General features: G+C 36.7%; 1 protein-coding gene and 1 pseudogene across 1 annotated transcript; both read left to right on the top strand.

Annotated features, from left to right (window-relative positions):
- The first annotated feature begins 1099 nt into the window (after nt 1-1099).
- Nucleotides 1100-27019, top strand: C8H1orf146 (chromosome 8 C1orf146 homolog). Its single transcript, XM_069478208.1, has 5 exons — nt 1100-1211; nt 23482-23575; nt 25391-25559; nt 25960-26038; nt 26737-27019. Exons 1-5 carry the CDS (start codon nt 1143-1145, stop codon nt 26869-26871), a joined length of 546 nt encoding a protein of 181 aa, XP_069334309.1. The 5' UTR covers nt 1100-1142; the 3' UTR covers nt 26872-27019.
- On the top strand, nt 17117-18312 carry LOC138389685 (dnaJ homolog subfamily A member 1 pseudogene; annotated as a pseudogene).
- Nucleotides 27020-27115: the final 96 nt, after the last annotated feature.

Genomic DNA, 27115 nt, shown 5'->3' on the forward strand with positions numbered 1-27115 from the left:
AATAACCCTAAAGAAGAGGAAAAGACAAGTCACAAACTGGGAGAAAACAAACTTAGTTGATAAAGAATTGATACCTACAATATATAAAGAAATCTTACAATGAATAATAAGAAGAAGAAAGTTCTAATAGAAAAATGAGCAAAAGACAGAAGCATTTCACAGAAGTGGAAATACGGCTTAAGGGTTTTCAGTCTCAATGTAATCAGAAAAGTACCAGATTTAGAGCACAATGAGATTCGGTTTTATGCTACTAAGTTTACAGTAATTAATTTTTCTTTTTCTCGCTCCCGCCTCAGATACATATACTGTAAACTGTAGCACACTAAACTTCTTGAAATTTTCTTACCATGCAGTTTTCTTTTACTGTATACCTAGTTGCCATCATGTAATCCTTTGTTGTTGTTCACCAGAATAGTCTTCCTTCCCTTAATGTAGTGGTTCTTAAATTGTGGTCCCCAGATAAGCATCGTCAGCATCACCTGTGTACTTGTTAGAAATGCAAATATTCAGGTCCCACCCCTAGACTGTCTTTTCAAGGATGTTTGTATAGCTAGCTTTGCGAGGCATCACATTTCCCTCTAGAAGGCAGGTTTGCTTATAAATGGTTGAGGTTTCCTAAGCTCTGGATTTCTTTCCTATGATACAACCCACTGTGAATGCAGATGCCACCTGGCCTTTGCCCCATCTCTCTGTGGGAATTGGGCTTGGGGAACTTGTACAAGAAAGTGATGATGCCCTGGCTGTACTGCTATTGCTGTGAGTATAAAATTGTCCTTTGTCTCTAAGTATTGTATCTTCTAGCTGTATCCATGAAACTCTGGCAGGCTAACTTCTCAGTTTGCAAGTAGGATAAAACCTCAGGTCTTTCACAGTTCTTAATGCAAGTCCTCTTTAAGTAAGTGCTCTGAAATAGGAACAATTGCGTTTAATAATTATTAATAGGAAGCATAGTATTGAAGTTGATTGTAAAGCAAGACAGATGCTTTTTCCATTGTCAAATTTTTTTGTTCAAATATTCTTTAAAATATCTCCATTTCTATCTTTAATTTAGTTATTCATCAAACATTTCTGTGTGTTCTTTTTGCTCTTAATTTCTCGGATTATGGCACCGTTAGAAGTTGCGTTGATCCAAAGACAGACAGATGGCTGAAAGTGGTGGAAAAGAAAAAAGAAAATGGACAACCACCATTATTATTAGCTCATCTCTTAAGGTAAAGGGATATTGGGCCATTAATCTTTAATTAAAAAATTAAGAGCAGTTTTCATATAGAACAATATTTTAAAAGATCCTTTGGCTTAATTATCCACAATTAGTTGTGGGGAGCAGGAAGTACATAAACTATTAATAAATGTATTTTAAAGGTAAATTATAGATCGGGTGTGGTGGCTCACACCTGTAATCCCAGCATTTTGGGAGGCTGAGGCAAGAGGATCACTTGAGGCCAGGAGTTTAAGACCAGCCTGGGCAACATAGTGAGACCTGTCTCTACAAAAAAATTTTAAAATTAGCTGGGCATAGTGGCAGACACCTGTAATCCCAGCTACTTATGGGAAGCTGAGGCAAAAGGATCACTTGAGCCCAAGACTTTGAGGTTGCAGTGAGCTGTGATCACACCAGTGCACTCCAGCCTGGGCAACAGAATGAGACCCTGTCTCTTTAAAAAAAAAAAAAAAAGTAAATAAATAAATAAATTGTAAACTTTTTGCATCCGTTTTCAATATCCTACTTCCCTAAATCTTTGAAGGTTGGAAATTTTCTAAAATTTTTTTTTTCTCGGCCGGGCGCGGTGGCTCACGCCTGTAATCCTAGCACTCTGGGAGGCCGAGGTGGGCGGATCGTTTGAGCTCAGGAGTTCGAGACCAGCCTGAGCAAGAGCGAGACCCCACCTCTACTAAAAATAGAAAGAAATTATATGGACAGCTAAAAATATATATAAAAAAAATTAGCCGGGCATGGTGGCGCATGCCTGTAGTCCCAGCTACTCGGGAGGCTGAGACAGGAGGATCGCTTGAGCTCAGGAGTTTGAGGTTGCTGTGAGCTAGGCTGACGCCACGGCACTCACTCTAGCCTGGGCAACAGAGTGAGACTCTGTCTCAAAAAAAAAAAAAAAAAAAAAAAAAAAAAAAAAAAAAAAAAAAAAAATTTTTTTTTCTCTCTAAGCTTGCTCTAATAGAGTTACTAAGAGATTCCAGAACTAGTAAAGCATATGTGTATACCTATGTATGTTGTGTGTGTGGGTGTGTGTGTGTATATATATATATATATACATATATAACTTAAGGTTTTATGAGAGATAAACAATGAGAAACTGATCTGCCTAGCCTTGGCAGCATTGGAAAGAGGCTGGTCTTCCTACATTTCAGAGAGGGCAGTTGAATGCCTGAGGGCAGTTGCACAGCCCACAACTGTTTTTAACTCCTCAGCCCACAAGACTTCTCCATTGCCCTGATATTTATCTTATGGATACCAACTGATATCTGGAATTAGGGGCAAGAAATGATTGTTTCATGGTAAGAAGGAGAGAGGCAAGAATAAGACTTAAAATAAGATTTTTTTATCCATCCTATCCTCTCCCTACTGCCTCAAGCTGCACTCTGCACTGTTGGCTTTAGCCATCTAGCTCCATGACACATGCCAATTTAATACAGCCTTAAATCTTACTGGAATTTTTCATGCTGCTTTTTTTTAGGTTTTTGGAATTCGTGTTTCTCTCTTGTTTCTATAGCTTTTCCAGACTGCTTTTGAGAAAGAGTGTCTGCAACCCATGCTAATTTGCCAAAAGCAACTACTTCTAGTTCATTTATTTATTATATTTATCCATCTTGCTTTGTGCTTTATGTTTGTTCCACCTTTTCTGTTTATTTTTTTTCTACTTTCTTTATTCTTTTTGTATTGATTGGTTATTTTTTCTCATTTTTTTTCTCTACAAGCTTTGGAAGTTGTATGTTCTATTTCTATCTTTTATAGTAGTTATCCTAGAAATATTAACATATACAGTTGACTCTTAACACAGATTTGAACTGTACTTAGAGATGGGGTATTTTTCTTCAACCAAAGCTAATCAAAAATATGATATTCACAGGATGTGAAACCTGTGAATATGGAGAGCCAACTTTTCCTATATGTGGGCGGTTCTGCAGGATGACTGCGGGACTTGAGTATGCAAGGATTTGGGTATATGTGAGGGTATTAGAACTAATTCCTCTACATATACCAAGGGATGATTATATACTCACCTCCACAAAAGCCAAAATAGATAATCATCTTTAGCCTCCATGTAAACAGCAAAAGAAACTTAGAACACTATAATTACAAATACCCTTTCTGTATTATATCTTATTGTTATATATTTTAATTCTATTTTTTAACTACACAAAATATTATTTTCTAAAGTTAATGTCTGTTTAGATTTACCCATGTCTTTGCTATATTTTTTGTTGTTGTTGTTGTTCTTCTTTCTTTGCTAAGGCTCAGACATTTCATCATGGATCCATTTTCTTTTATCTGAAGAATATAATTTGGAAATTACCTCAATGAGAATCTTCTAGAGGCAAAATCTCTCAGTTTTTGTTAGTATCAAATTTTTATTTTCCCCTTGATCTTAAAAATAGTTTAAAATCAATTTAATTGAGGTATAATTTACATACAATAAAATGAACACTGTTTATTTACTTACTTACTTAGTTATTGGAGACAAGGTCTCCCGCTGTTGCCCAGCTTGGAGTACAGTGGTGAGATCATAGCTCCTGAAACCTCAAATTCCTGGGCTCAAGCGATCCTTCTGTCTCAGCCTCCTGAGTAGCTGGGACTACAGGCCCACCACCATGCCCAGCTAATTTTTTTTTTTTTTGGTAGAGATAGGGTCTTGCTGTGTTGCCTAGGCTAATTTTGAACTCCTGGCCTCAAGTGATCCTCCCACCTTGGCCTCTCAAAGTGCTGGGATTACAGGCATGACCCACAACACCTGGCCACATTTTATTTATTTATTTATTTAATCAGTCTACCCCCTTTTTAAAATTAGTTTTGGGTTTGGTTTTTTCTCTCTTTTTAAAATTTGAATAGTTTTAGGGTCTACAAGTTGAATTTCATTACATGTATATATTGTACAGTGGTGGAGTCTAGGCTTTTGGCATACCTATCACCCAAGTAGTATACATTATACCTCATAGGTAAATTTTCATCCCTCCTGTCCTCCTAACCTCCCCTTTGGGTGTCTCTAATGTCCATTATACCATTGATACTGGGTGCCATTGTGTAGCTATGGTTTAGCTTCCATTTATAAATGAGAATATGTGGTGTTTAATTTTCTGTTCCTGAGTTACTTCACTTAGGATAATGGCCTCCAGTTCTATACAAGTTGCTACAAAAGTTATTTCATTCTTTCTTGTCACTGAGTAGTACTACAGAGTATATACCACATTTTCTTTATCCCCTTAATATCATCCGGATGTTTGGCCCCTCCAAATCTCATGTTGAAGTTTGATTTGTAGTGCTGGAGGTGGGGCCTGGTGGGAAGTTTGAGTCATGGGGGAAGATCCCTCATGAATCATTTGGGGCCCTCCCTGCAATAATGAGTGAGTTCTAGCTCTATCAGTCCCCACAAGAGCTTGTTGTTTAAAGGAGGCTGGCACTATCGCCTCCTTCTCTTGTCCTCTCACCATGTGATACACCTGCTCCCTCTTTGCCTTCTGTCTTGATTGGAAGCTCCCTGAAGCTCTCACCAGAAGCAGATGCTGGCATGATGCTTCTTGTACAGTCTGAAGAACTGTGAGCCAAATAAACATCTTCCCTTTATAAATTACCCAGTCTCAGATATTCATTTATAGCAACGCGAAATGGACTAACATACCACTCAGCAATTGATGGACACTTAAGGTTGATTGCATATCTTTGCAATTGTGAATTGTGTTGCAAGTGCAGGTATCTTTTTGTTATAATGACTTTTCCTTTGGGTAGATATCCAGTAGTGAGATTGCAGAATTGAATGATGTACTTTTAGTTCTTTGAGAAATCTCCATAGAGGTGGTACTAATTTATATTCCCACCAACAATGTATAAGTGTTCCCTTTTCACCACATCTGTACTATTGTTTTTTGAATTTTTAATAATGGCCATTCTAATTGGAGTTAGATGGTATCTTATTGTAGATTTGATTTGCATTTCCATGATGATTAGTGATGTTGAGCAATTTTTCATGTTACTGGCCATTTGTATATCTTCTTTTGAAAAATGTCTGTTCATATATTTGGCCTTCTTTTTAAGGGGGTTTCTTGGCTTTTTTTCTTGCCAAGTTGTTTGAGTTCCTTGTAGATTCTGGATATTAGTCTTTTGTCAGATGTATAGTTTGCAAATATTTTCTCCCATTCTTTAGGTTGCCTATTGTATTCTGTTGAGTATTTTTTGTTTTTGCTGTGCAGAAACTTTTTAGGTTAGTTAAATCCCATTTATTTATTTTTGTTGTTGTTGCATTTGATTTTGGAATCTTAGTCATAAATTCTTTGCTAGGCCAATGTCCAGAAGAGTTTTCCCTATATTTTCTTCTGGGGTTTTTATTGTTTTGGGTTTTACATTTAAGTTTTTACTCCATCTTAAGTTAATTTTTATATATGGTGAAAGATAGGGATCCAGTTTCATTGTTCTGCATATGGCTATCCAATTTTCCCAGAATCATTTATTGAATAGTGTGGTTTTTCCCCAGTGTATATTTTTGTCTGCTTTATGGAAGTTCAGTTGGCTGGTTTTATTTTATGGTTTTATTTCTGGGTTCTCTAATCAGTTCCATTGAACTATGTGTCTACTTTTATGCCAGTACGGTGATGTTTTGGTTACTATACCCTTATAGTGTAATATGAAGTTAGTGAATAAATCTTGCTCAGATTAAAAAATACGTATGTATATATATAATTTGGAATCAGGTAATGTGATGCCTCCAGTTTTGTTCTTTTTGCCTCTCTTAATAGCTTTAGCTATTTGGGCTCTTTTTAGGTTCCATATGAATTTTAGAATTGTTTTTTCTAAATGTGAAAAATGATGTTGGTATTTTGATAGGAATTGCATTGAATCTATAGATTGCTTTGGGCAGTATGGTCATTTTAATAATATTTATTCTTCCAGTCCATGAACATGGGATATTTTGCCATTTTTTTGTATCATCTGTGATTTCTTTCATCATTGATTTGTAGTTCTTCTTGCAGAGATCTTTACCTCCTTGGTTAAATTTATGCCTAGGTATTTTTTTTTAGCTATTATAAATAGGATTAAGTTCTTTTTTTTTTTTTTTTTTGAGACGGAGTCTCACTCTGTTGCCCGGGCTAGAGTGAGTGCCGTGGCGTCAGTCTAGCTCACAGCAACCTCAATCTCCTGGGCTTAAGCGATCCTACTGCCTCAGCCTCCCGAGTAGCTGGGACTACAGGCATGCGCCACCATGCCCGGCTAATTTTTTTGTATATATATATTTTAGTTGTCCATATAATTTCTTTCTATTTTTAGTAGAGACGGGGTCTCACTCTTGCTCAGGCTGGTCTCGAACTCCTGACCTTGAGCGATCCACCCGCCTCGGCCTCCCAGAGTGCTAGGATTACAGGCGTGAGCCACCGCGCCCGGCCTGGATTAAGTTCTTGATTTGGTTCTCAGCTTGGTTATTGTTGGTATATAGAAATGCTATTGATTTTTTACATTGATTTTATAACCTGAGACATTGCTGAATTCATTTATCAAATCTAGGCTTAGCTCATTCTTTTTTATTCTTTTTTCCTTATTTTTGTCCTACTGGATTATTTCAAAAGAACTATCTTCGGGTTCCGAGATTCTTTCTTATGCTTGGTCTAGTCTGTTCTTGAAGCTTTTGAATGTGTTTTGCATTTCCTTCAATGAATTTTTCAGCTTCAGAATTTCTGTATTTTTTTTTTTAAGATATCTGTCTCCTTGGTAAATTTCTTATTCATATCCTAAATTGATTTTTTGATTTCTTTGTATTGGTTTACAGATCTCCTTTGCATCCTGTTGAGCTTCTGTAGAATCAATATTTGGAATTCTTTGTCTGGCATTACAAGGTATTCTTTTTTGATTGGGATCTGTTGCTGGACAATTGTAGTCCTCTGATGGTGTCATACTTCCTTGCTTTTTTATGTTTCATATGTCCTTCCATTGATATCTGTGCATGTGATGTTGTAGTTGCTTGTTCTGATTTTTTGAAATTGCTTTTTCCTGAAGATGTATGTATGTTGTTGTTGGTTGAGTAGGACAGTAGGATACTTTGGCTTTGGTTTTGGGTATTTGTAATAGTGTGCATCATTGTGTGATTTCTTAGGCAGTACACAGGGTCGGTAGTATCTATGATTTCCTTTGTGGCTTAGGGAACATTTGTTAGTTGATACTGTGGTGATGGTTTTTGCTGGGGACTTGAACACCAGCCAAGCCAGTCTTTGGGTCCCAGTGGTGGAAGCAGTGGGCTAAAGTATGCTTGATTCTAGGGCTAGAGCAGCTTACATTGGCAGTGGTGTTAATGTGTCCTAGGGGAACAATTCTTGGGCCTTCAGGTTGCTTATTCAGAAGCTACCAGTTCAAGCAGAGGACTAGGTGTATGATCAGGTTCTCAGGCCCCTGAGCAGCTGGTGAGATGTGGCAAGTGGTGATAGTGGTGGTAGATCCACCCATTAGGACCCAAGTGGTCTGTGTTGGTGTTACTAGTATCTTCAATTGATCAGGCAGGGTAGTCCCCAGTTTCATAGCTGCCTGTAACAGGGCAGTGGGTATTGCCCTAAGTGTGCTCAGGATAGCTTGGTCTCCCCTGTCCCTTCCTGGCCAGGAGGTGGCTGCAGCCACATAACCTTGAATTCAGCCCAAGGGTAGGGCACGGCCCAGTGTTAAACTCTCAGAATGGTGCCAACTGTGGGCTTGCAATCGAAGAGGGCAGGACCCTTTTCAGGCAAGCAACCTGGGCAAGAAACTGGGCATTCTGTCTACTCTTGTCTCAGTCTCATAGGAGCCCATAGCAGGGTGATAGGAATTGTCCTAGGTGTGTGTAGGAGAGCTGGGGCTTCCCTAATCCTCCTCACCTCTGCAGGGTTCAGCGTGAACTCAGCCTGGGGGTGGGGCACTACCCAGCTTTAAACTCCTAAAATGGCTTCTTGGGCCTGTTACTAGAGAAGGTAAGACTGCTTCCAGGCAAACAGCACTGGTAAGATGCTGGAGGGACTGCTTTCTGCTTGAAATTTGGTCCCACAGCAAAGCAGTGGAAATTGTCCTAGTGTGTGTGTAGGAGAACTTGGGCACCCCATCCCTCCTCAGCTGGGCAGGGCTACAATTGTGTCAGCCTGAACTCATCCTGAGGGCAGGGCACTGCCTAACTTTAGTCTCCCAAAATGGTACCCTGGGCCTGTAACCAGAGAAGGTGAGGCCCTCTCAGGTAGGCTACACTGGCAGGAAACTGGGGAGTACAGTTCACTTGAGACTCAATCCTATAGCAGCTGGCTGCAGGATAGTGGGCGCCATCCCAGATACATGCTGGAAAACCTGATTTCCCTGCCCCTTCCTCTCAGGCAGGGGCTGCAGATACATCACCCCAAACTCAGCCGAAGGGTGGAGTGTAGTCCAGTGTCATACTTTCAAAATGGCTCCTTGCACCTGTGACCAGAAAGGCTGTCCACAACCCCCCCACACCGACCACCACCACCAAGGCAAGCAGCATGGGTGAGAAACTGTGGAAAATGTTCTCCACTCATGTCTCAGTCTCAACAGAGCCTGTAGCAGGGCAGTGGGGACCTTCCCAGGGGTGTGTAGGAACACCTAGGCTTCTCTATCTCTTCTTGGGGCTACGTAGTGGCTGCAGGCATGCCCACAGTTCCGTGGTATCTAGGCTCACAGAATGGTACCTGGCTCAAGCTGCTCTAGGCTCAGATTCTATGTGGTTTTACTTTCTTGAGCAATGTCTCTGTGCTGTCTCCAAGCAGCTCCCTATGTTAGCCTTAAGACCTGTGTGGGTTGGAGGGTGCTCTTGTAGCCAAGATCGTAAAAGCTTATCTCAGAGAGTGGAGCCCTAGGGGCTTGTTTCTCATTGTTTCTTCACATCAAGGAGCTTCTCCCAGCTGTTAGCCAGGCCCTGCCCTGCCATGTAAGTTGCCCTGCACCCTCTCCTTTCTTACTTTTGGTGCTTCCCATCACCTCCCTGGTGAAACCTAGTGTTCTCTCCTAGATGATATGCTTGAAATGTGAGAATCTGCTTACTATTTTGGTTCTTCTCCACGGAGGAGGCATATACTGCTTGAGTCTAGTTGGCCATCTTGATCCTATTGGAAATGCACACATTTTAAATACACATTTTGGTAAGTTGGACAAATGTGTATACCTGTATAACTATTACCCCAATCAAAATATAGAATAGTTTCATTACCCTAGAAAGTTCCTTTATGGCTTTTTGTAGTTAGTCCTTTCCCACCTCTACCTCAGGCAACCATTGAGCTGATTATCACTATAGATTAATTTTGCCTGTTCTAGAACTTCACATAAATAGAATTATACAATTTGTAATCTTTTGTGCCTGGAGTCTTTCACTGAGCATAATAATGCTTTTGTGATTCATCCATGTTGTTACATGTAACAATAATTTTGTTCCATTTTATTGCTGAGCACTAGTCTATTATATGAATATATCCTGATTTATTTATCAATTTATTTATTCATTCACCAGTGGATGGATATTTGGGTTGTTTCCAGTTTGGGGCTATTATAAATTAAGCTGTTCTGACCACTGATGTGTAAGTCTCTGTATAGACGTATGTTTTCATTTCTCTTGTAAAACACCTAGGAATGGAACTTCTGGGTCATATGGTGAGTGTATGTATATCTTTATAAGAAATTTCCAAAATGTTTTATAAAGTTCACTAAAAGTGAACATTACATCCATTTAACTGTGCAACTAAAATTAGAATAAATGTACAGATTATGGTTTTGTACTCCGATCAGTAATATGTAAGAGTTCCAGTGGCTCTAAATTGAAAGATACTTTTCACTGGATTTATAGCTGTTTTCTCTCTGCATATCGAAGATCTCATTATACTGGATTCTGGATGCCATTGTTGCTGTTAATAAGACAGCCGTCAGTTTAATTATACTCTCTTGAAGATTACCTGTCTTCTCGCTGTCTGCTTTTCAGATTTTGACATTCTATAATTTAAAGGTATAGATTTCTTTTTATCTTTTGAGTCTTCATGAATCTGTGAATTGGTGTCATTTATAAGGTTCTTATCCATCATCTCCTTTAATATTGCCTCTGTCCTATTCTCTCCTTCCTTTCCCTCTGAACTCCTATTAGATGTATATTAGATATTCTCATAATATCCTCCATGTATTTTGCCTTCCCTTTCTTCTTTTCCATGTCTTTGGGCTGCAATCTAGGTGATTTCATCAATTCCATCTTCCATAGCAGTAATTCTCTCTTTACTCCTGTTAAACTTATCCACTCAGGGTTTTATTGTTATTGTTTATTTTATTATACTATTTTCTTTTTTTTCCTGTAATCAAAATTTTTTTTATTTTTAATTATTATGGGTACATAGTAGTTGTATATTTTTATAGGGTACATGTAATGTTGTGATACAGGCATACAGTGTGAGTTAATCAAATCAGGGTAATTGGGGTATCCATCACCTCAGGCGTTTATCATTTGAGGATCATTTCAGTCCCTGAGTTCAGGGTTACAGTGAATCCTGATTGGGCCACTGGATTCCAGCCTGGGCAACAGAGCAAGACCCTGTCTCTTAAAAAATAACAAAATAAGTCATCACTATAACTAAGGTTATCTAGGTTTTCTCCTGTGTTATCTTCTAGGAATTTTGTAGTTTTGCATTTTGTCTTTAGGTCTACGGTCCATTTTTGGTTAATTTTTGAGAAGGGTATAAGGTCTGTGTCTAGATTCATTCTTTTTGTGGATATCCAGTTGTTTCATCACTCTTTGTATAAAAGAACTGTCTTTGTTCCATTGTATTGCCTTTGCTCCTTTGTCAAAGATCAATTGACTATATGGGGTTTTATTTCTTGGCTCCCTCTTCTTTTTCATTGATCCATTTATCTACTCTTTCACAAATACCACAGTCTTGATTATTGTAGCTTTATAGTAGGTGTTGAGGTTGGCTAACGTCAACCCTCTGATCTTGTTCTTCTCCAGTGTTGTGTTGGCTATTCTGGGCCTTGCCTCTTCAAATATACTTGAGAATCAGTTTGTCAATATCCACAAAATAGCTTGCTGGGGGTTTGATGGGGATTACACTGAATCTGTAGATCAAGTTTGGAAAAACTGACATCTTGACAATATCGAGTCTTCCCATCCATGACCATGGAAATTTTATAGTTTTCCTCATATAGATATTATACATATTTTATTTTTTTTATTTTTATTTTTTATTTATTTTTTTATTTTATTTTATTTATTTATTTATTTATTTTATTTTATTTTATGTTTTGAGACAGAGTCTTGCTTTGTTGCCCGGGCTAGAGTGAGTGCCGTGGCGTCAGCCTAGCTCACAGCAACCTCAAACTCCTGGGCTTAAGCGATCCTACTGCCTCAGCCTCTCGAGTAGCTGGGACTACAGGCATGCGCCACCATGCCCGGCTAATTTTTTTCTATATATATTTTAGTTGGCCAGATAATTTCTTTCTATTTTTAGTAGAGACGGGGTCTCGCTCTTGCTCAGGCTGGTCTTGAACTCCTGACCTTGAGCGATCCACCCGCCTTGGCCTCCCAGAGTGCTAGGATTACAGGCGTGAGCCACCGCGCCCAGCCCTATATTATACATATTTTGTTAGGTTTATCCCTACAGTATTTTATTTTGGGGGGTGCTAACAAATAGTGTGGTATTTTAAATTTCAAATTTCACTTTTTCATTGCTGATATATATTAGTAGAAAAGTAATTGACTCTTGTGTTTTATCCTGCAATATTGCTATAATTGCTTATTAGTTCCAGAAATTTTTTTTGTCAATTCTTTTACATTTTCTACACTGATGATCATGTCACCTACTAACAGAGACAATTTTATTTCTTCCTTCCCAATGTGTATACCTTTTATTTCCTTTCCTTGTCTTATTGCACTAGCTAGGACTTCTAGTATAATGTTGAAAAGGAGTAGTGAGAGAGGACATCTTTGCCTTGTTTCTGATCTTAGTGGGAGAGCTTATCACCATTAAGTATATGTTAACTGTAGGTTTTTGTAGATATTCTTTATCAAGGTGAGGAAGTTCCCCTTTATTCCTGGTTTTCTGAGAGTTTGTTTGTTTGTTTGTTTGTTTTTCTTCTCTTTTTTTTTAATTTTTTGTTTTTAATTCATCACATAAATGGAATGTTTGTTTTTTTACCATGAGTGAATGTTGGATTTTATCATATGCCTTTTCTTCGTCTATTGATACAATTACATGATTTTTCTTTCTTAGCCTGTTGATATGGTGGATTACATTAATGTGTTTTCAAATGTTGAACCAGCCTTATATACCTGGGATAGATCCTACTTGGTTGTGGTGTATAATTCTTTTTATACATTGTCAGATTTGATTTACTCATTTTTTTTTTTTTTATTTCAGCTTATCATCATGGGGGTACAAAAGTTCAGGCCACATACACTGCCCATGTCCCGCCCATCCCCCCGAGTCAGAATTTCAAATGTGTCCCTTCCCCAGACAGTGCGCATTGCACTCATCATGTAGTTATACCCCCATCCCCTCCCCCCACCCTCCATCCCCCTGAGTCAGAATATTCAAGCGTGACCATTCCTCGGACAGTTTGCAACGCACTCATCATGTAGTTATACACCCATCCCCTCTCCCCACCCCGCACCTCAGTCCGATACCCAATTGGTGTTATTCTCAAATGTGCACTTAGGTGATGATCGGGGAAACCAATTTGCTGGCGAGTACATGTGGTGCTTGTTTTTCCATTCTTGGGATACTTCACTTAATAGAATGGATTCCACCTCTATCCAGGAGAACAAAAAGGACTCCATATCACCGTTATTTCTTATAGCTGAGTAATACTCCATGGTATACATATACCACAATTTACTAATCCACTCATGAATTGATGGGCATTTGGGTTGTTTCCACATCTTTGCAATTGTGAGTTGTGCTGCTATAAACATTCAGGTGCAGGTGTCGTTTTTATAGAATGACTTTTGTTCCTTTGGGTAGATGCCCAATAATGGGATTGCTGGATCGAATGGTAGGTCTACTTGAATCTGTTTAAGGTATCTCCATAATGCTTTCCATAGGGGTTGCACTAGTTTGCAGTCCCACCAGCAGTGTATGAGTGTTCCTGTCTCTCCGCATCCACGCCAACGTGTTGTTTTGGGACTTTTTGATAAAGGCCATTCTCACTGGAGTTAAGTGATATCTCATTGTGGTTTTGATTTGCATTTCCCTGATGATTAGGGATGTTGTGATTTGCTCATGTTTTGTTGAGGATTTTTGCATCTATGTTTATGAGAGATATTGGTCTGTAGTTTTCTTTTCTCATAATGTCTCTGTTTGATTTTGGTATTAGGGTAACGCTGGCCTCGTAGAGTAAGTTAGGAGGTATTCTTCTGCTTCTGTTCTTTGAAAGAGATTGTAGAGAATTGCTATTATTTCTTCCTTAAATGTTTGATAGAATTCACCAGTGAACCTATCTGGACCTGATGCTTTCTGTTATAATTGATTTAATTTCCTTAATAGATATAAGCCTGTTGAGATTGTCTATTTTTTTCTTATATGAGTTTTGGAAGATTGTGCCTTTTGAGGAATTGGTACATTTCATTTAGGTTATCAAATTTGTGGGTGTAGTTATTCATAATATTCCTTTTTTTTTTTTAATGTCCATGAGGTGTGTATTGTTAGCCTCTCTTTCATTTCTGATATTAGTAATTCATGTCCTTTCTCTTTTTTTCTTAGCCTGGCTGGAAGTTTATTGCTTTCGTTAATCTTTTCAAAGAATCAACTTTTGGTTTTATGGATTTTCTCTATTGATTTCTTATTTTCAATTTTGAGTTCTGGTCTAATTCTTATTGTTTCTTTTCTTCTGGTTACTTTGAATTTAATTTGCTCTTCTTTTTCTAGTTACCTAAGGTGGAAATGTAAGTTATTGCTTTTAGGTCTTTCTTTATTTCTAATATATGCATTCAGCACTACAAATTTGCCCCTAAGCAGTGCTTTCACTGTACCCCACAAATTTAACAAGTTGTATTTTTATTTTCATTTAGTTCAAAATATTTTTAAATTTATCTTGAATTTTTTCTTTGACCTGTGTGTTATCTAGAAGTTTTTGTTTAATCTCCATGTATTTTGGGATTTTTCAGTTATCTGCCTGTTGGTTGATTTCTAGTTTAATTCCACTGTGTTCTAAGAGCAGATATTGTATAATTTCTATTCTTTTAAATTTTTTGAGGTGTATTTTATGGCCCAGAATATGGTCTATCTTGGTGAATGTTCCATGTGAGCTTGAGAACAATGTGTATTCTTCTGTTGTTGAAATAGTTTATAGAGATTAGTTACATCTATTGTTGATTGATGGTGTTGTTAAATTCAATTATGTCTTTACTGATTTTCTGCCTGCTGGATTTGTTCTTTTCTGATAGAGGGGTGTTGAAGTCTCCAACTATGACAGTGGATTCAACTGTTTCTTCTTGCAGTTCTATCAGTTAGTCCTTACATAGTTTATGCTCTTTGTTAGGCACATGCACATTAAGGATTGTTATGTCTTCTTAGAAAATTGACCCCTTTATCATATAATGACCTTCTTTATCTCTGATAATTTTCCTTGCTTTGAAGTCTGCTGCCTGAAATGAATATTATAACAACTTCTGCTTTCTTTGATTACTGTTAGCATGGTATCCTTTTCTCCATCCATTTACTTTTAATCTATATGTAACTTTAAAGTGAGTTTCTTGTAGACAACATATAGGTGGGTTTTGTTTGATCCACTCTGACAATCTCTGTATTTTAATGGTTGCATTTAGACCATTGATGTTCAAAGTGGTTACTGATCTAGTTGAATTAATAACTACTATATTTATTATGATTTCCAATTTGTTGGCCGTGTTCTTTGTTCCTATTTTTGCCTTCTACTCTTTTTTTTGCCTTTTGTGGGTTTTTTTTTTTTTTTTTTTTTTTTTTTTTTTTGAGACAGAGTCTTGCTCTGTTGCCTGGGCTAGAGTGCCGTGGCGTCAGCCTAGCTCACAGCAACCTCAAACTCCTGGGCTCAAGCGATCCTTCTGCCTCAGCCTCCTGAGTAGCTGGGACTACAGGCATGCGCCACCATGTCCGCCTAATTTTTCTATATATATTTTAGCTGTCCATATAATTTCTTTCTATTTTTAGTAGAGATGGGGTCTCGCTCTTGCTCAGGCTGGTCTCGAACTCCTGACCTTGAGCAATCCACCCGCCTCGGCCTCCCAGAGTGCTAGGATTACAGGCATGAGCCACCGCACCCGGCCTCTTTTGTGGTTTTAATTGAGCATTTTATATGATTCCATTTTTCTCTCCTTTCTTAGCATGTCAGTTATACCTTTTTTTTTTTTTTTTTAACTTTTTCTAGTGGTTGCCCTAGAGTTTGCAGTATACATTTACAACTAATTCAAGTCTACTTGCAAATAACACTATATTGCTTCGCAGGTAGTGTATCTTATAATAACAAAATAATTCTAATTCCTCCCTCCTGTCCCTTGTATCAGTGCTGTCATTCATTTCACTTATATATAAGCATATATATTAATAAGTATATACAGGTTCAGGATCCCAAATTCAAAATCCAAAATGCTCCTAAAAGCCATAACTTTTTGAGTGCTAACATGACTCTCAAAGGAAATTCTTACTGGAGATTTTCAGATTTGGGATGTTCAATCAGTAAGTATAATGCAAATATTCCAATATTGCAAAAAAAAAAAAAAACCCTGAAATCTGAAACACTTCTTGTCCCAAGCATTTTGGATAAGGGATACTCAAACTGTGTGTGTGGGGGGGCACATACTTGTTCCTTGGTATCTGTGAGGGATTGGTTCCAGGACCCCCATTGGATACCAAAATCTATGGATGTTGGCCGGGCGCGGTGGCTCACGCTTGTAATCCTAGCACTCTGGGAGGCCGAGGCGGGTGGATCGCTCAAGGTCAGGAGTTCGAGACCAGCCTGAGCAAGAGTGAGACCCCATCTCTACTAAAAATAGAAAAATTATATGGACAGCTAGAAATACATATAGAAAAAATTAGCCGGGCATGGTGGCGCGTGCCTGTAGTCCCAGCTACTCGGGAGGCTGAGGCAGTAGGATCGCTTAAGCCGAGGAGTCTGAGGTTGCTGTGAGATAAGCTGACGCCACGGCACTCACTCTAGCCTGGGCAACAAAGTGAGACTCTGTCTCAAAAAAAAAAAAAAAAAACACAAAATCTATGGATGTTCAAGTCCTTTGTATAAAATGGCATAGTATTTGCATAACCTACTCAATCTTCCCACATACTTACTTTAAATCTTCTCTACACTACTTATGATACCTAATACAATGTAAATAGTTGTTGTATTGTTTTTATTCTTGTATTCTTATATTTTATTGTTCTTTTTTCAAATACTTTTGATCTGTAGTTGGTTGAATCCACAGATGTAGAATCCATGAATACAGAGTGCCGATACACACACACAAGAGATATATATAGAAAAACATACCTAATTGAATACATTATTGCTATTATTTTTCATACAAACTGTTATCTGTTAAGAATAAAAAAATAAGAGTTTTTATTTTACCTTCACTTATTCCTTCTTCAGTATTCTTCCTTTCTTTATATAGATCCAAGTTTCTGACATATTATTTTCAGTTTCTATAGAGAATATCTTTGAAAATTTCTTGCAAGGCAGGTCTACCAGCAACAGTTTTCCTCAATTTTTGTCTGAAAAAATTTTTATTTCTCTTTCACTTTAGAAGGATAACTTCTTGGGCTACAGAATTCTAGGTTGGTTGTTTTTCTTCTCAACAATTTAAATATTTCACGGAACTTTCCAGAATGCTCAGTGAGAGCTGGAGGAGCAGCGGTTGCCCAAGCTGCGCACAGCTATGCGCTCCTTCCCGCTCCTCCACATCAACCTCAGCCTGCTCACCAGCTGTAGAAAATGGTGAAAGAAAGCACTTACTATAATGTTTTGAGCATCAAACCCAATGCCACTCATGAAGAGTTGAAAAAGGCTTATAGGAAATTGGCCTTGAAGTACCACCCTGATAAGAATCCAAATGAAGGAGAGAAGTTTAAACAGATTTCTCAAGCTTACAAAGTTCTCTCTGATGCAAAGAAAAGGGAACTATATGACAAAGGAGGAGAACAGGCAATTAAAGAGGGTGGAGCAGTTGGCAATTTTGGCTCCCCCATGGACATCTTTGATATGTTTTTTGGAGGAGAAGGAAGGATGCAAAGAGAAAAGAGAGATAAAAATGTTGCACATCAGCTCTCAGTAACCTTAGAAGATTTATATAATGGTGCAACAAGAAAACTGGCTCTGCAAAAGAATGTGATTTGTCACAAATGTGAAGGCCGAGGTGGTAAGAAAGGAGCAGTAGAGTACTGCCCCAATTGCTGAGGTGTACTGGAATGCAAAGAAGAATTCATCAGATAGGACCTGGAATGGTTCAGCAAATTCAGTCTGTATGCTTGGAGTTCCAGGGCCATGGGGAATGGATCAGTCCTAAAGATAGATGTAAAAGCTGCAATGGAAGGAAGATAGTTCGAGAAAAGAAGATTCTAGAAGTTCATATTGACAAAGGCATGAAAGATGTCCAGAAGATAACGTTCCATGGTGAAGCAGACCAAGAACCAGGACTGGAGCCAGGAGATATTATCATTGTGTTAGATCAGAAGGACCATGCTGTTTTTACTTGACGAGGAGAAGACCTTTTCATGTGTATGGACAGACAGCTGGTTGAAGCATTATGTGGCTTCCAAAAGCCAATATCTACTCTTGACAACTGAACCATAGTCATTACCTCTCATCCAGGTCAAATTATCAAGCATGGAGATATCAAGTGTGTGCTAAATAAAGGCATGCCAATTTATCAGAGACCATATGAAAAGGGTCGCCTAATCATCGAATTTAAGGTAAATTTCCCTGAAAATGGCTTTCTTTCTCCTGATAAACTGTCTTTGCTGGAAAAACTCCTACCCAAGAGGAAGGAAGTAGAAGAGACTGATGAAATGGATCAAGCAGAACTGGTGGACTTTGATCCAAATCGAGAAAGACGGCACCATTACAATGGAGAAGCATATGAGGATGATGAACATCATCCCAGAGGTGGTGGTCAGTGTCACACCTCTTAATGAGGCCAGTGAATGACACTTCACTACTGGCATTTTATGTGCAGTAATGAATGAGTGAAGGACTATAATCATAATATGCTCACTACTTGCTATTGTTTTTCTTTTAATATTCAACTATAGTAGTGTTTTAAAAGTTAAATGAATAAATGCAAATATAAAAGGTCTGACTTTGCCCTGTATATATGTTGACTTCAGTGTGCAAGGTGAAATTTAATACCTGTAAAAATTACTTTAAAAAAAATTTCCCCTAGCATTTGTTAGGCTAAACCTTGTAATTGATTTCAGCTATGTATATGGATAAGCTTAGACTGAAATGCTAGGTGTGTGTATTGGCTTCATGTATGACCCTTCATTGTTAAGCTATGAAATTAAAACTCTGTATTTAACTGACAATCAGTAAAAGAAAACTTAAATTTGAGAGACGTGTTGGTCTGTGTAATTTGTATTAGGTGGGATTCATTGTGATGCCTCAGCATTTATTTTGCCTCAAGTGTTACTTGAAGATGGCAATGCTATATAATTTAACCTGGGGTATCAGTGATAGAAAAGATGCCTTTCAAAAGAAGGGGTTTATCATAATATGCTGCTTCTTGAGGGCTTGCACTTCTAGAATTGCATTCCCTCTGTGCCATCCATATATAATATATCCATATATATGTAACTTGACCAATCCCAGTTATTTTTTCCTTCTTCTCTTTGGACCATGATAAGCCCCTGGGTAGTAACTTCCAGAAGTGGATAATTTAGAAGTGAGGATACCTTTACATGAACAAGTAATTTGCATGCATAATATAGGAAGGTCTTCCTTAGGTATGTTACAGGCTTACTTTAAACCATTTGACTTATGCTCCAAAGTAACTGTAATTTAATGTTGGTAGTATAGCAAATGATGAATAGCTTTAATTGTATGTTTAAAAGTCTCATTGATGTGTTCACATGCTTAAATCTGGGTATCAGAATATAAGCAGTTCTTGAAATGTATGAATGTCTCCTTAATATACTGGTTACAAACCAAAAAAAAAAAAATTTAAATATTTCACTCCACTTTCTTCTTGCTTACATGGTTTCTGAAGAGTAGCTGATGTAATTCTCATCTTTGCTTCTCTTATAGGTAAGGGTTTTTTCCCCCCTTCTGGCTTCCTCTTTCAAGATATTTTCCTCAACTTTGTTTTCTGCAGTTTAAGAGGAACCTAAATTACTAATTCTTGCATTTCTTCATTAAATGAGTTGGTCATTGTAGATTCTTAAAATTTTTTTGAAATTTAGTTTGCTAATATTTTATTTTTACATCATTTTTACTAATCATTGGTCTGTAGTTTTCTCTTATGCTGTTTTTATAGAGAGTATACTGGTTTTCTTTTACATAATTTTTTTATTTATTCCTTTTGTGCAAATGCAGTTTATATAGTTCGGAAATTATTTGTACTTTAAGGTGTAAAGGAGCTTTTCTATTAAATTGTCTGTTTTGATAATTGTTTAAGAAACATAGAATATAATGGTTTCTATGATTTTTGCTTCATTAGCTTTTGTACTTTGTTGTGAGTTTATTTTCATAAATTATATTTTTACAAATATTACCCATTTCATAGAGGCTGTTAAATTTATTAAGTTTAACTCTATGAAATTGACATTTCTGTGGTGAAATTTTTCCTATAGGCATTCTTTTAATTTTCTAATAAACTCTGTACCAGTTATTAAGTGCCTTTTTTCATTTCTGCTTTTACATTTTCTTTCTTATGAGTAAATTTATTAGATATAATACTAGTTTTAAAGAATATTCATAGATTTTTCATATGCAGGCAGGAGTATTGTATGGATTTTATTTGGAATGCTGGTATAAAGAGAGCCAAACAAAATTTTTTTTTTACTGCACTACTCTTCAGAGCCTTTAATATTTTCAGATGCGGCCGGGCACAGTGGTTCACGCCTGTAATCCTAGCACTCTGGGAGGCCGAGGCGGGAGGATCGCTTGAGGTCAGGAGTTCGAGACCAGCCTGAGCAAGAGCGAGACCCCATCTCTACCAAAAAAAATAGAAAGAAATTATTGGGACACCTAAAAATATATGGAAAAAATTAGGCGGGCATGGTGGCGCATGCCTGTAGTCCCAGCTACTTGGGAGGCTTAGGCAGAAGGATTGCTTAAGCCCAAGAGTTTGAGGTTGCTGAGAGCTAGGCTGATGCCATGGCACTCTAGCCAAGGCAAAAGAGCGAGACTCTGTCTCCAAAAAAAAAAAAAAAATATATATATATATATTCTCAGATGCATTATAAAACCCCAAAGGAGACAAAATAATATTCAGCATTTCCCAGTCTAATTTGAATAAGGAACGTCTTTTAATATCTCATGGGACTAATGTTCCATGAAACATATTTTGAAAAATTCTAGTCCTAGTTTCCTGGTTATTTTGATCAATCAATTTGAACTTATTTTTTTCTCTGTTCAATACTTTCTAATTTTATCTTCATTATTTTTTATCATTCTGTATTTTATCATTCTTTTATTTGCTTTTTTATTTTTTATTGAAACAAAGTCTTGCTGTGTTGCCCAGGCTGGTCCTAAACTCCTGTACTCAAGTGATCCTTCCACCTCAGCCTCCATAGTAGCTAGGATTACAGGCACATGCCACAGCACCTGGATATTATTCTTTTAGTTGGTGCCCCCAGATGGGACATGATTAAAATTCATTAACGTGACACACATGGGTCCTCATGATCTGCCAGCAGTTATTCCTAACACTGTCCCCAGATTGACTGATGTATACCTTACACACTCACTATTTAAGAACCATACTTTCAGGTCTGAATGGCTTTGCCTATGTTATTCTGTCCATACTCTTACATTTGTCTTCTTCCTTCACTTGTCTGCTTGATACACTGCTTTCCATTTTGAAGATTTGACTCAAATTTTAGGAAGCTTTCTTGACTCTTTCACATCTTTTACATTTTTTTTTTTACATATTTTCTGGTTGTTTGCCAAAATTGTCAATCTTACCTTTCATCCCCTTGATCATAGTAAACATGGCTATTGTGAGGTGTGTACTTGATAGTTTCACTGCATGGATCCTTGTGAGTCTGTTTCTATTGTCTGTTGTTTTTGATGATTCTCTTTCATGTAATCTTGTCTCTTTTTATGTCTGATTTTTTTTTTTAAACAAGATCTTGCTCTGTCACCCAGGCTAGAGTGCAGAGGCATCATCATAGCTCACTTCAACCCCGAACTCCTGGGCTCTAGCAGTTCTGCCTCAGCCTCCCAAGTAGCTGAGACTACAGGTGTGTGCCACCATGTGTGGCCAGTTTTTCTATTTTTTGTATAAATGGGGTCTTGCTCTTACTCAGGCTGTGATTATTTTTGATTGTGTGTTGGAATTTGTATTTAAAAATTGTAGAAATAATTTGAAGCCTAGAGTAGTATATTTCTTTAGAAAAGCTTTAATTCTGTAAGAAAATTAAACACCTAATTCCCTAAGTAGGGTTGCCAGATAAAATATAGGATACTCAGTTAAATCTGAATTTCAGGTAAATAATGAATTTACTATAATTATGAATTTATTATAATTATGTAATTAAAAATTACAACATTAATCTGTCATTCACATTTAACTGAGTGTTTTTGCTAAATCTAGCAACCCAACTCTTAAGGCATCTATTTTATATGATAAATTATCTCATGTACATCTAGAATGGTGCTAGTTATGAGAGAATTGAGAAAATACTCAGATCATTTTCTTTGTTCTGTAATTCAGATGAGATGACCTGATTGAAAAATGTTGCTCTAGGGAGTGCTTCTGCAAGGCTCTTGGAAGCACTAGTAATTCAATATCATCTTATTACAATTTCAGGATTGAAATAGTTTGAAGCTGGGCTTTAGTTCCTATAGGAGCCATTCTACTTTTGTCAAAAGCTCTGTTCAGCGTCTCTTCAGCTTCTTCCTGAATTGTCAGATACCCTCAGGGAAATATTGGCCTAAATGCTGGCTCATATCTGAATTTCTGTATGGATCTTAACCTTACAATTTTTTTTTTTTTACTATCCCACTAGCTTCATGATGCATTCAAGTGGATTTTAAAAGATTGTCCAGCTTTGCTAGTTGCCTTCAGCAGGAGGGTTGGCCTAAATTACTTAATCTGCCATTGCTGGAAGCAATGTATAATTTTAAAACAGCAAAAGAAAAGAGCCATTGTTGAACTCTAGGTCAGGATCTGTCTGAGTGGCACAAAATACTCTCTTCAGGAAGCAAAAAATTATATTTTATATATAATTTCAACCTATGTTCTTAAAATATATGTTATGAAACAAAATGAGAAATCAATCTACTTAAGGGACTTTTATCTATCTGGAGACTAATGAGCTTCAGTGTTAACTTATCAGGAAACACTACTAACCACTTAGATTTTAATATCTTAGGTAATATGATCTTATTGCTTGGGTGGAATAGGAAATGACATGATTTTTGAAATGGTTAGTGTTGAAATCAAAAGTCCTATTGCTGTCTTCATACATGTTTTCTGACTCACTTAAAACATTTAAAAGTATAGTAAAGTCAATGTAATATAAACTGATGAACTGGAGAATTGGTTGTCTCCTGTGTGGTGTTCTATGTGTTTGGCCCTTTGTGGTTCTATACACCATTTTAGAAATACACAACCACCCATTTCCCATAGTTATACATGAATGTGTGTCAGAATTCACCTCCAAGGTTTTTTTAAAAAAAGAAATTTGCAGCCAGGAATGGTGGCTTGTGTCTGTAGTCCCAGCTACTTTGGAGGCTGAGGTGGAAGGATCGCTTGAGCTCAGGAGTTCAAGGCCAGCCTGGGCAACATAGCAAGCCCTCTGCCTCTTAAACAAAATAAAAAAATAAGTGTGCATTTTCTCTGTTTCTTATAGTTTTAAAATACTGTCCTTAATTTCTGTCCCTAAATAACATAACTATAGTATACAACCCATTCAAAACTTATAAATGTTGTAGTGGAAATTAATATTTTTGCTCTTTTTAAAAAAGTTTTTAACAGTATTTTCCTCCAGAGAGAATATGTAGTTTTTCTTGATGATCAAATCTTTAAGTGGTGTAGTTATAAAATAAGCAATTAAACGTCTTTTAACTTTTCATTAGCTTTAATAAAATTATTGTAAGCCTGTCTAAAGTTTGTATTTCTGAAATTTTTTTTAAAGAGTTATGAAGTTGCAACTGCCCTAGAAAATCAAAGCCACAAAGTTCGGTATTCAGATTCAGTGGAAAATGGATCAATTATATTTTCTCTTTCTGGTATGGTTTATTTACTAACTGCCTTGATTGAAGTTTCTTATAAAATACATGGGTGTAAATTTCAGTAATTTAATAGTAACTATGTAATAAGCTTAAGGTGTTATCTTTTGGGAGAGGTAAATGTGTAAAACTTTGTTACTGCTGCAAAAGCAGTGCATATATCCAACACAAAATATATTCCTTTTTTAGGTTACAGTTGTTACAATAGAACTGAACAAGTAGAGTCTGGTAGAGGATGGAAAAAACTACTTGCTTTGGAACTGAGATAAATAAAAACAGAAAAATCCACTTTCCAAACAATCAATACTTATGTTAAAATATTATCTGTGGTTCTTAAGCAGAGTCCCAGGGGAAAAAAGAAAAAAAAAAAAAAATTATCTGTGTTAACAGAGACCAACATCACAATGCAGAAAAAGAAGTTTGCATTTTCTCTGGTTCTTACAGTTTTAAAATACTGTCCTAAATTTGTTTCTAAATAACATAACAAAACTCAAAATTCATATACAAAAAACAAAAAAAAAACCAAAAAAACCACAACAACAGAGTGTTTTTCATGATTTTGTATGAGACTTTGGTGAATATAAATAAATATTAACAAATTAAAAAACCGTATGAGGACAAATAAATGTTCCTGAAATTATAAAACTGTACAACTGTGAGTCTTGGAAAAAGTATAGGAAGGAATTAGATTAGGATAAGAGAAGGCTGGGGAAATGGGAAGGGAGCAGCTCCACCTGTGCTTGAGAAATGACAGACATAAAAGAGGTGGAGGTAAAGGAGTTTACCAGGATAGCTGCAAATAGACCTCTACTCTAGCAGAGGTTTTGGAAAGCAAGTGCTTTGAAAAACTCCTAGAATAGACCTCCATGCTGAAAGTAGTCCAGCCTTAAACTCATTCTTCTGTTGAATAGAGAGCCCTCTGTGGAGAAATAAACTATTTTTGGTGAATACCACTATGTGCCTTAGCCACTTTATGTGCATTATCTTATTCAAACCTCCTGACAAACCTAACAAAGAATTATTATTCCCATGTTACAGATAAGGAAACTGATGCTCAGAGAGGTTATATACATAGCCCAAGTTCACTCAATTAGTATATAATCACATAGTCTTTCTCACATCTTTTGAAGAGCTATAATTAAATCAAGTTTCCCTTCAGGACCGTTCTTATAGGCCTGACACTGTTTCAGAGGTTCCAGATATCTGCTCACTGAGTGTATTAATTTATATAATTCTTTATATTCTGATAGAAAGGTTTCTCCAAGAAATAACTGAAGGCTTGCTTAAGACTACCTTTCTTTAGTTGATTTCCAGCTTTTAAAAATCATTATATGAGCTTCCAGGTTGCTAAACACATGGAGGTGCCTGGAGAGGAGCAGGGCATTGAAACTCTGTGTCCCTTCCCACATACCTAGTTCTATGCATTTCGTCGTCTGTATCCTTTGTAATATACTTTGTAATAAACCAGTAAACAGTTTAAAAAACATGAAAAAATAACTTCTAAAATATAATTTATCTTTTAACTAAAAACTAGCCATTACTCATGTGGACAGTACCTTAGTCTGAAAAAAAAAGTACTTACCAAAAAAATTTTTCTCTTAAATATTTAGACCAAGCCATTTTTATACAGAGCACTTTAAAGAACTACCAAAACCATTTTGTTGTGTTAAGAATTCTGTTACAGTAATTTCTACTCCTTATGAGTTTAGGGTCTGGACATTTGTTACTAAAATTTATAGCTATTTTTGTTGAGTTTACAACAAAATTTGATCTATATGACAAAGTGATATTTTATGTTACATTCACCTTTCCTAGGAGTAGCATTTTTACTGATGGATGCTAAAGAATGCTTTATGTCAGCTGGAGAATTATTCCTAGCCAAAATTGAGAAGTTTATTAACATTCACCAAAATAGTTTTTTGGTTCTGTCTGCTGCCCTCCATGGGCCTGAAGAATGGAAACTGATGTTCAGGATTCAGCAGAGGTATGGAAGAATAGCACTATCGACTTATTTTTCTTATATTGTGTTTACTTCAGTTCTTATTTCTTTTAGGCAGGTGATTTTTATTTTGCTAGAAGATAAAACTTGATGTTAACATGTCATATTGATATTTAATGAAACACAGGTCAAATAGCTGTGCTATGAATTGAGGTGATACGTTTCAGAGTTCATTCTGATTTATGGGTCTCTCTTGCAAGACCAAACCAAAAGGGAACACTTGTTAGTTAAGTGCTGGCTATAACGCCACCTCACATTTTCTGTGGAATGAGTAGGGCATGCATATTTAAACAACAAACAGTAGAGGCTTGTCTCTTCCCACCTATTTAAGAGAACACGTGTCAGTAAGTTATATGATCTATATAACTTATGAATTGTTTTTCAGATTCCTGGGTAGTAACTTACGAATACTTCCAGTACACAACCCAGTAAATGCTATTAATCTTATGTGCACTATAGCTAAGGTGAGTCATCTGTAGAAAATGACACATACATACACATATATTCAAACATTTTAAGGTTTTTTACTTCAAATCGCCACTCTTTTGAGCACAATTGGCAAATACTCTACTTCTTTTCCCCTCAGAGAAGTTGCTATTTCAGCATGCAACTCTTCTTTCCTAAGCCTGAACTCAGCCTCACAAGTCTTCTCAATTTATTTCCAGTAGCCACTAAAATTTATGACTCATTTGGGGCTACAAGAGCATTTGGCTGACCCTATTGATAACTGATGTCTTCCTTCAAATTATAAAGTATAAATATTGGTCACATTGCCATCATGAACTGTCAAGAGTGCAAACATACCATTTTACAGAATCTTCTCCACCAGTTGTCCACTTTCTTTTCATGCTTATGCTCCTCTGTAGAGTATGCCCAGACACCCTCAATCCCCGCTAGGCAGAATTAGGTGTTTCAGCTCATACTTAGAACATATCCCCATTACAATAATTCTTATAATATTCTTTTTGATTTGCACATTTGAAATTCCTTGACGATAGAGATCAAGTGTTTTCTCTGTATTACTCTAATAATTCATACATAGTACTTAGTGCATAGGTATTCAAGAGATATTTGCTGAATGAAAGTTAGGTATTTTTTGATGTGACCCTGTATACGTACCTTATTTCTGTAAATAATGCTGCATGTTTGTATCTTCTTCCAGACTACCTCCAAACCATACATAGATAGCATCTGCTACAGAATGATAACAGCTAAAGCTTACATCACTGAGCAAAGTCCTGTTTGGAAAACACTTCAAAAGATAAAACTGAGTACTGATTCAGTTAATCCAAATTAGAGTATCAATTATAAATGTTCTTTTGGAAGAATGTTAAAATAATTAGACCTGTTAAATTATAATGTTCAAACATATATTTACTTTAAAGATGTTCATATTAATTTAAAATAATAACATGTATACAATTAAAAGTGATTTTATTTTAGGAGTTGAGTGATTTCTTTAATAATATTTAGAAAAGAACTGGTACATAAAAACTCAGATGCAGTTACTTAATGAGTGGATGGACAAATATTTAGTAGGA

Source organism: Eulemur rufifrons, chromosome 8, assembly GCF_041146395.1.
Source record: "Eulemur rufifrons isolate Redbay chromosome 8, OSU_ERuf_1, whole genome shotgun sequence".
NCBI lineage: Eukaryota > Metazoa > Chordata > Mammalia > Primates > Lemuridae > Eulemur > Eulemur rufifrons.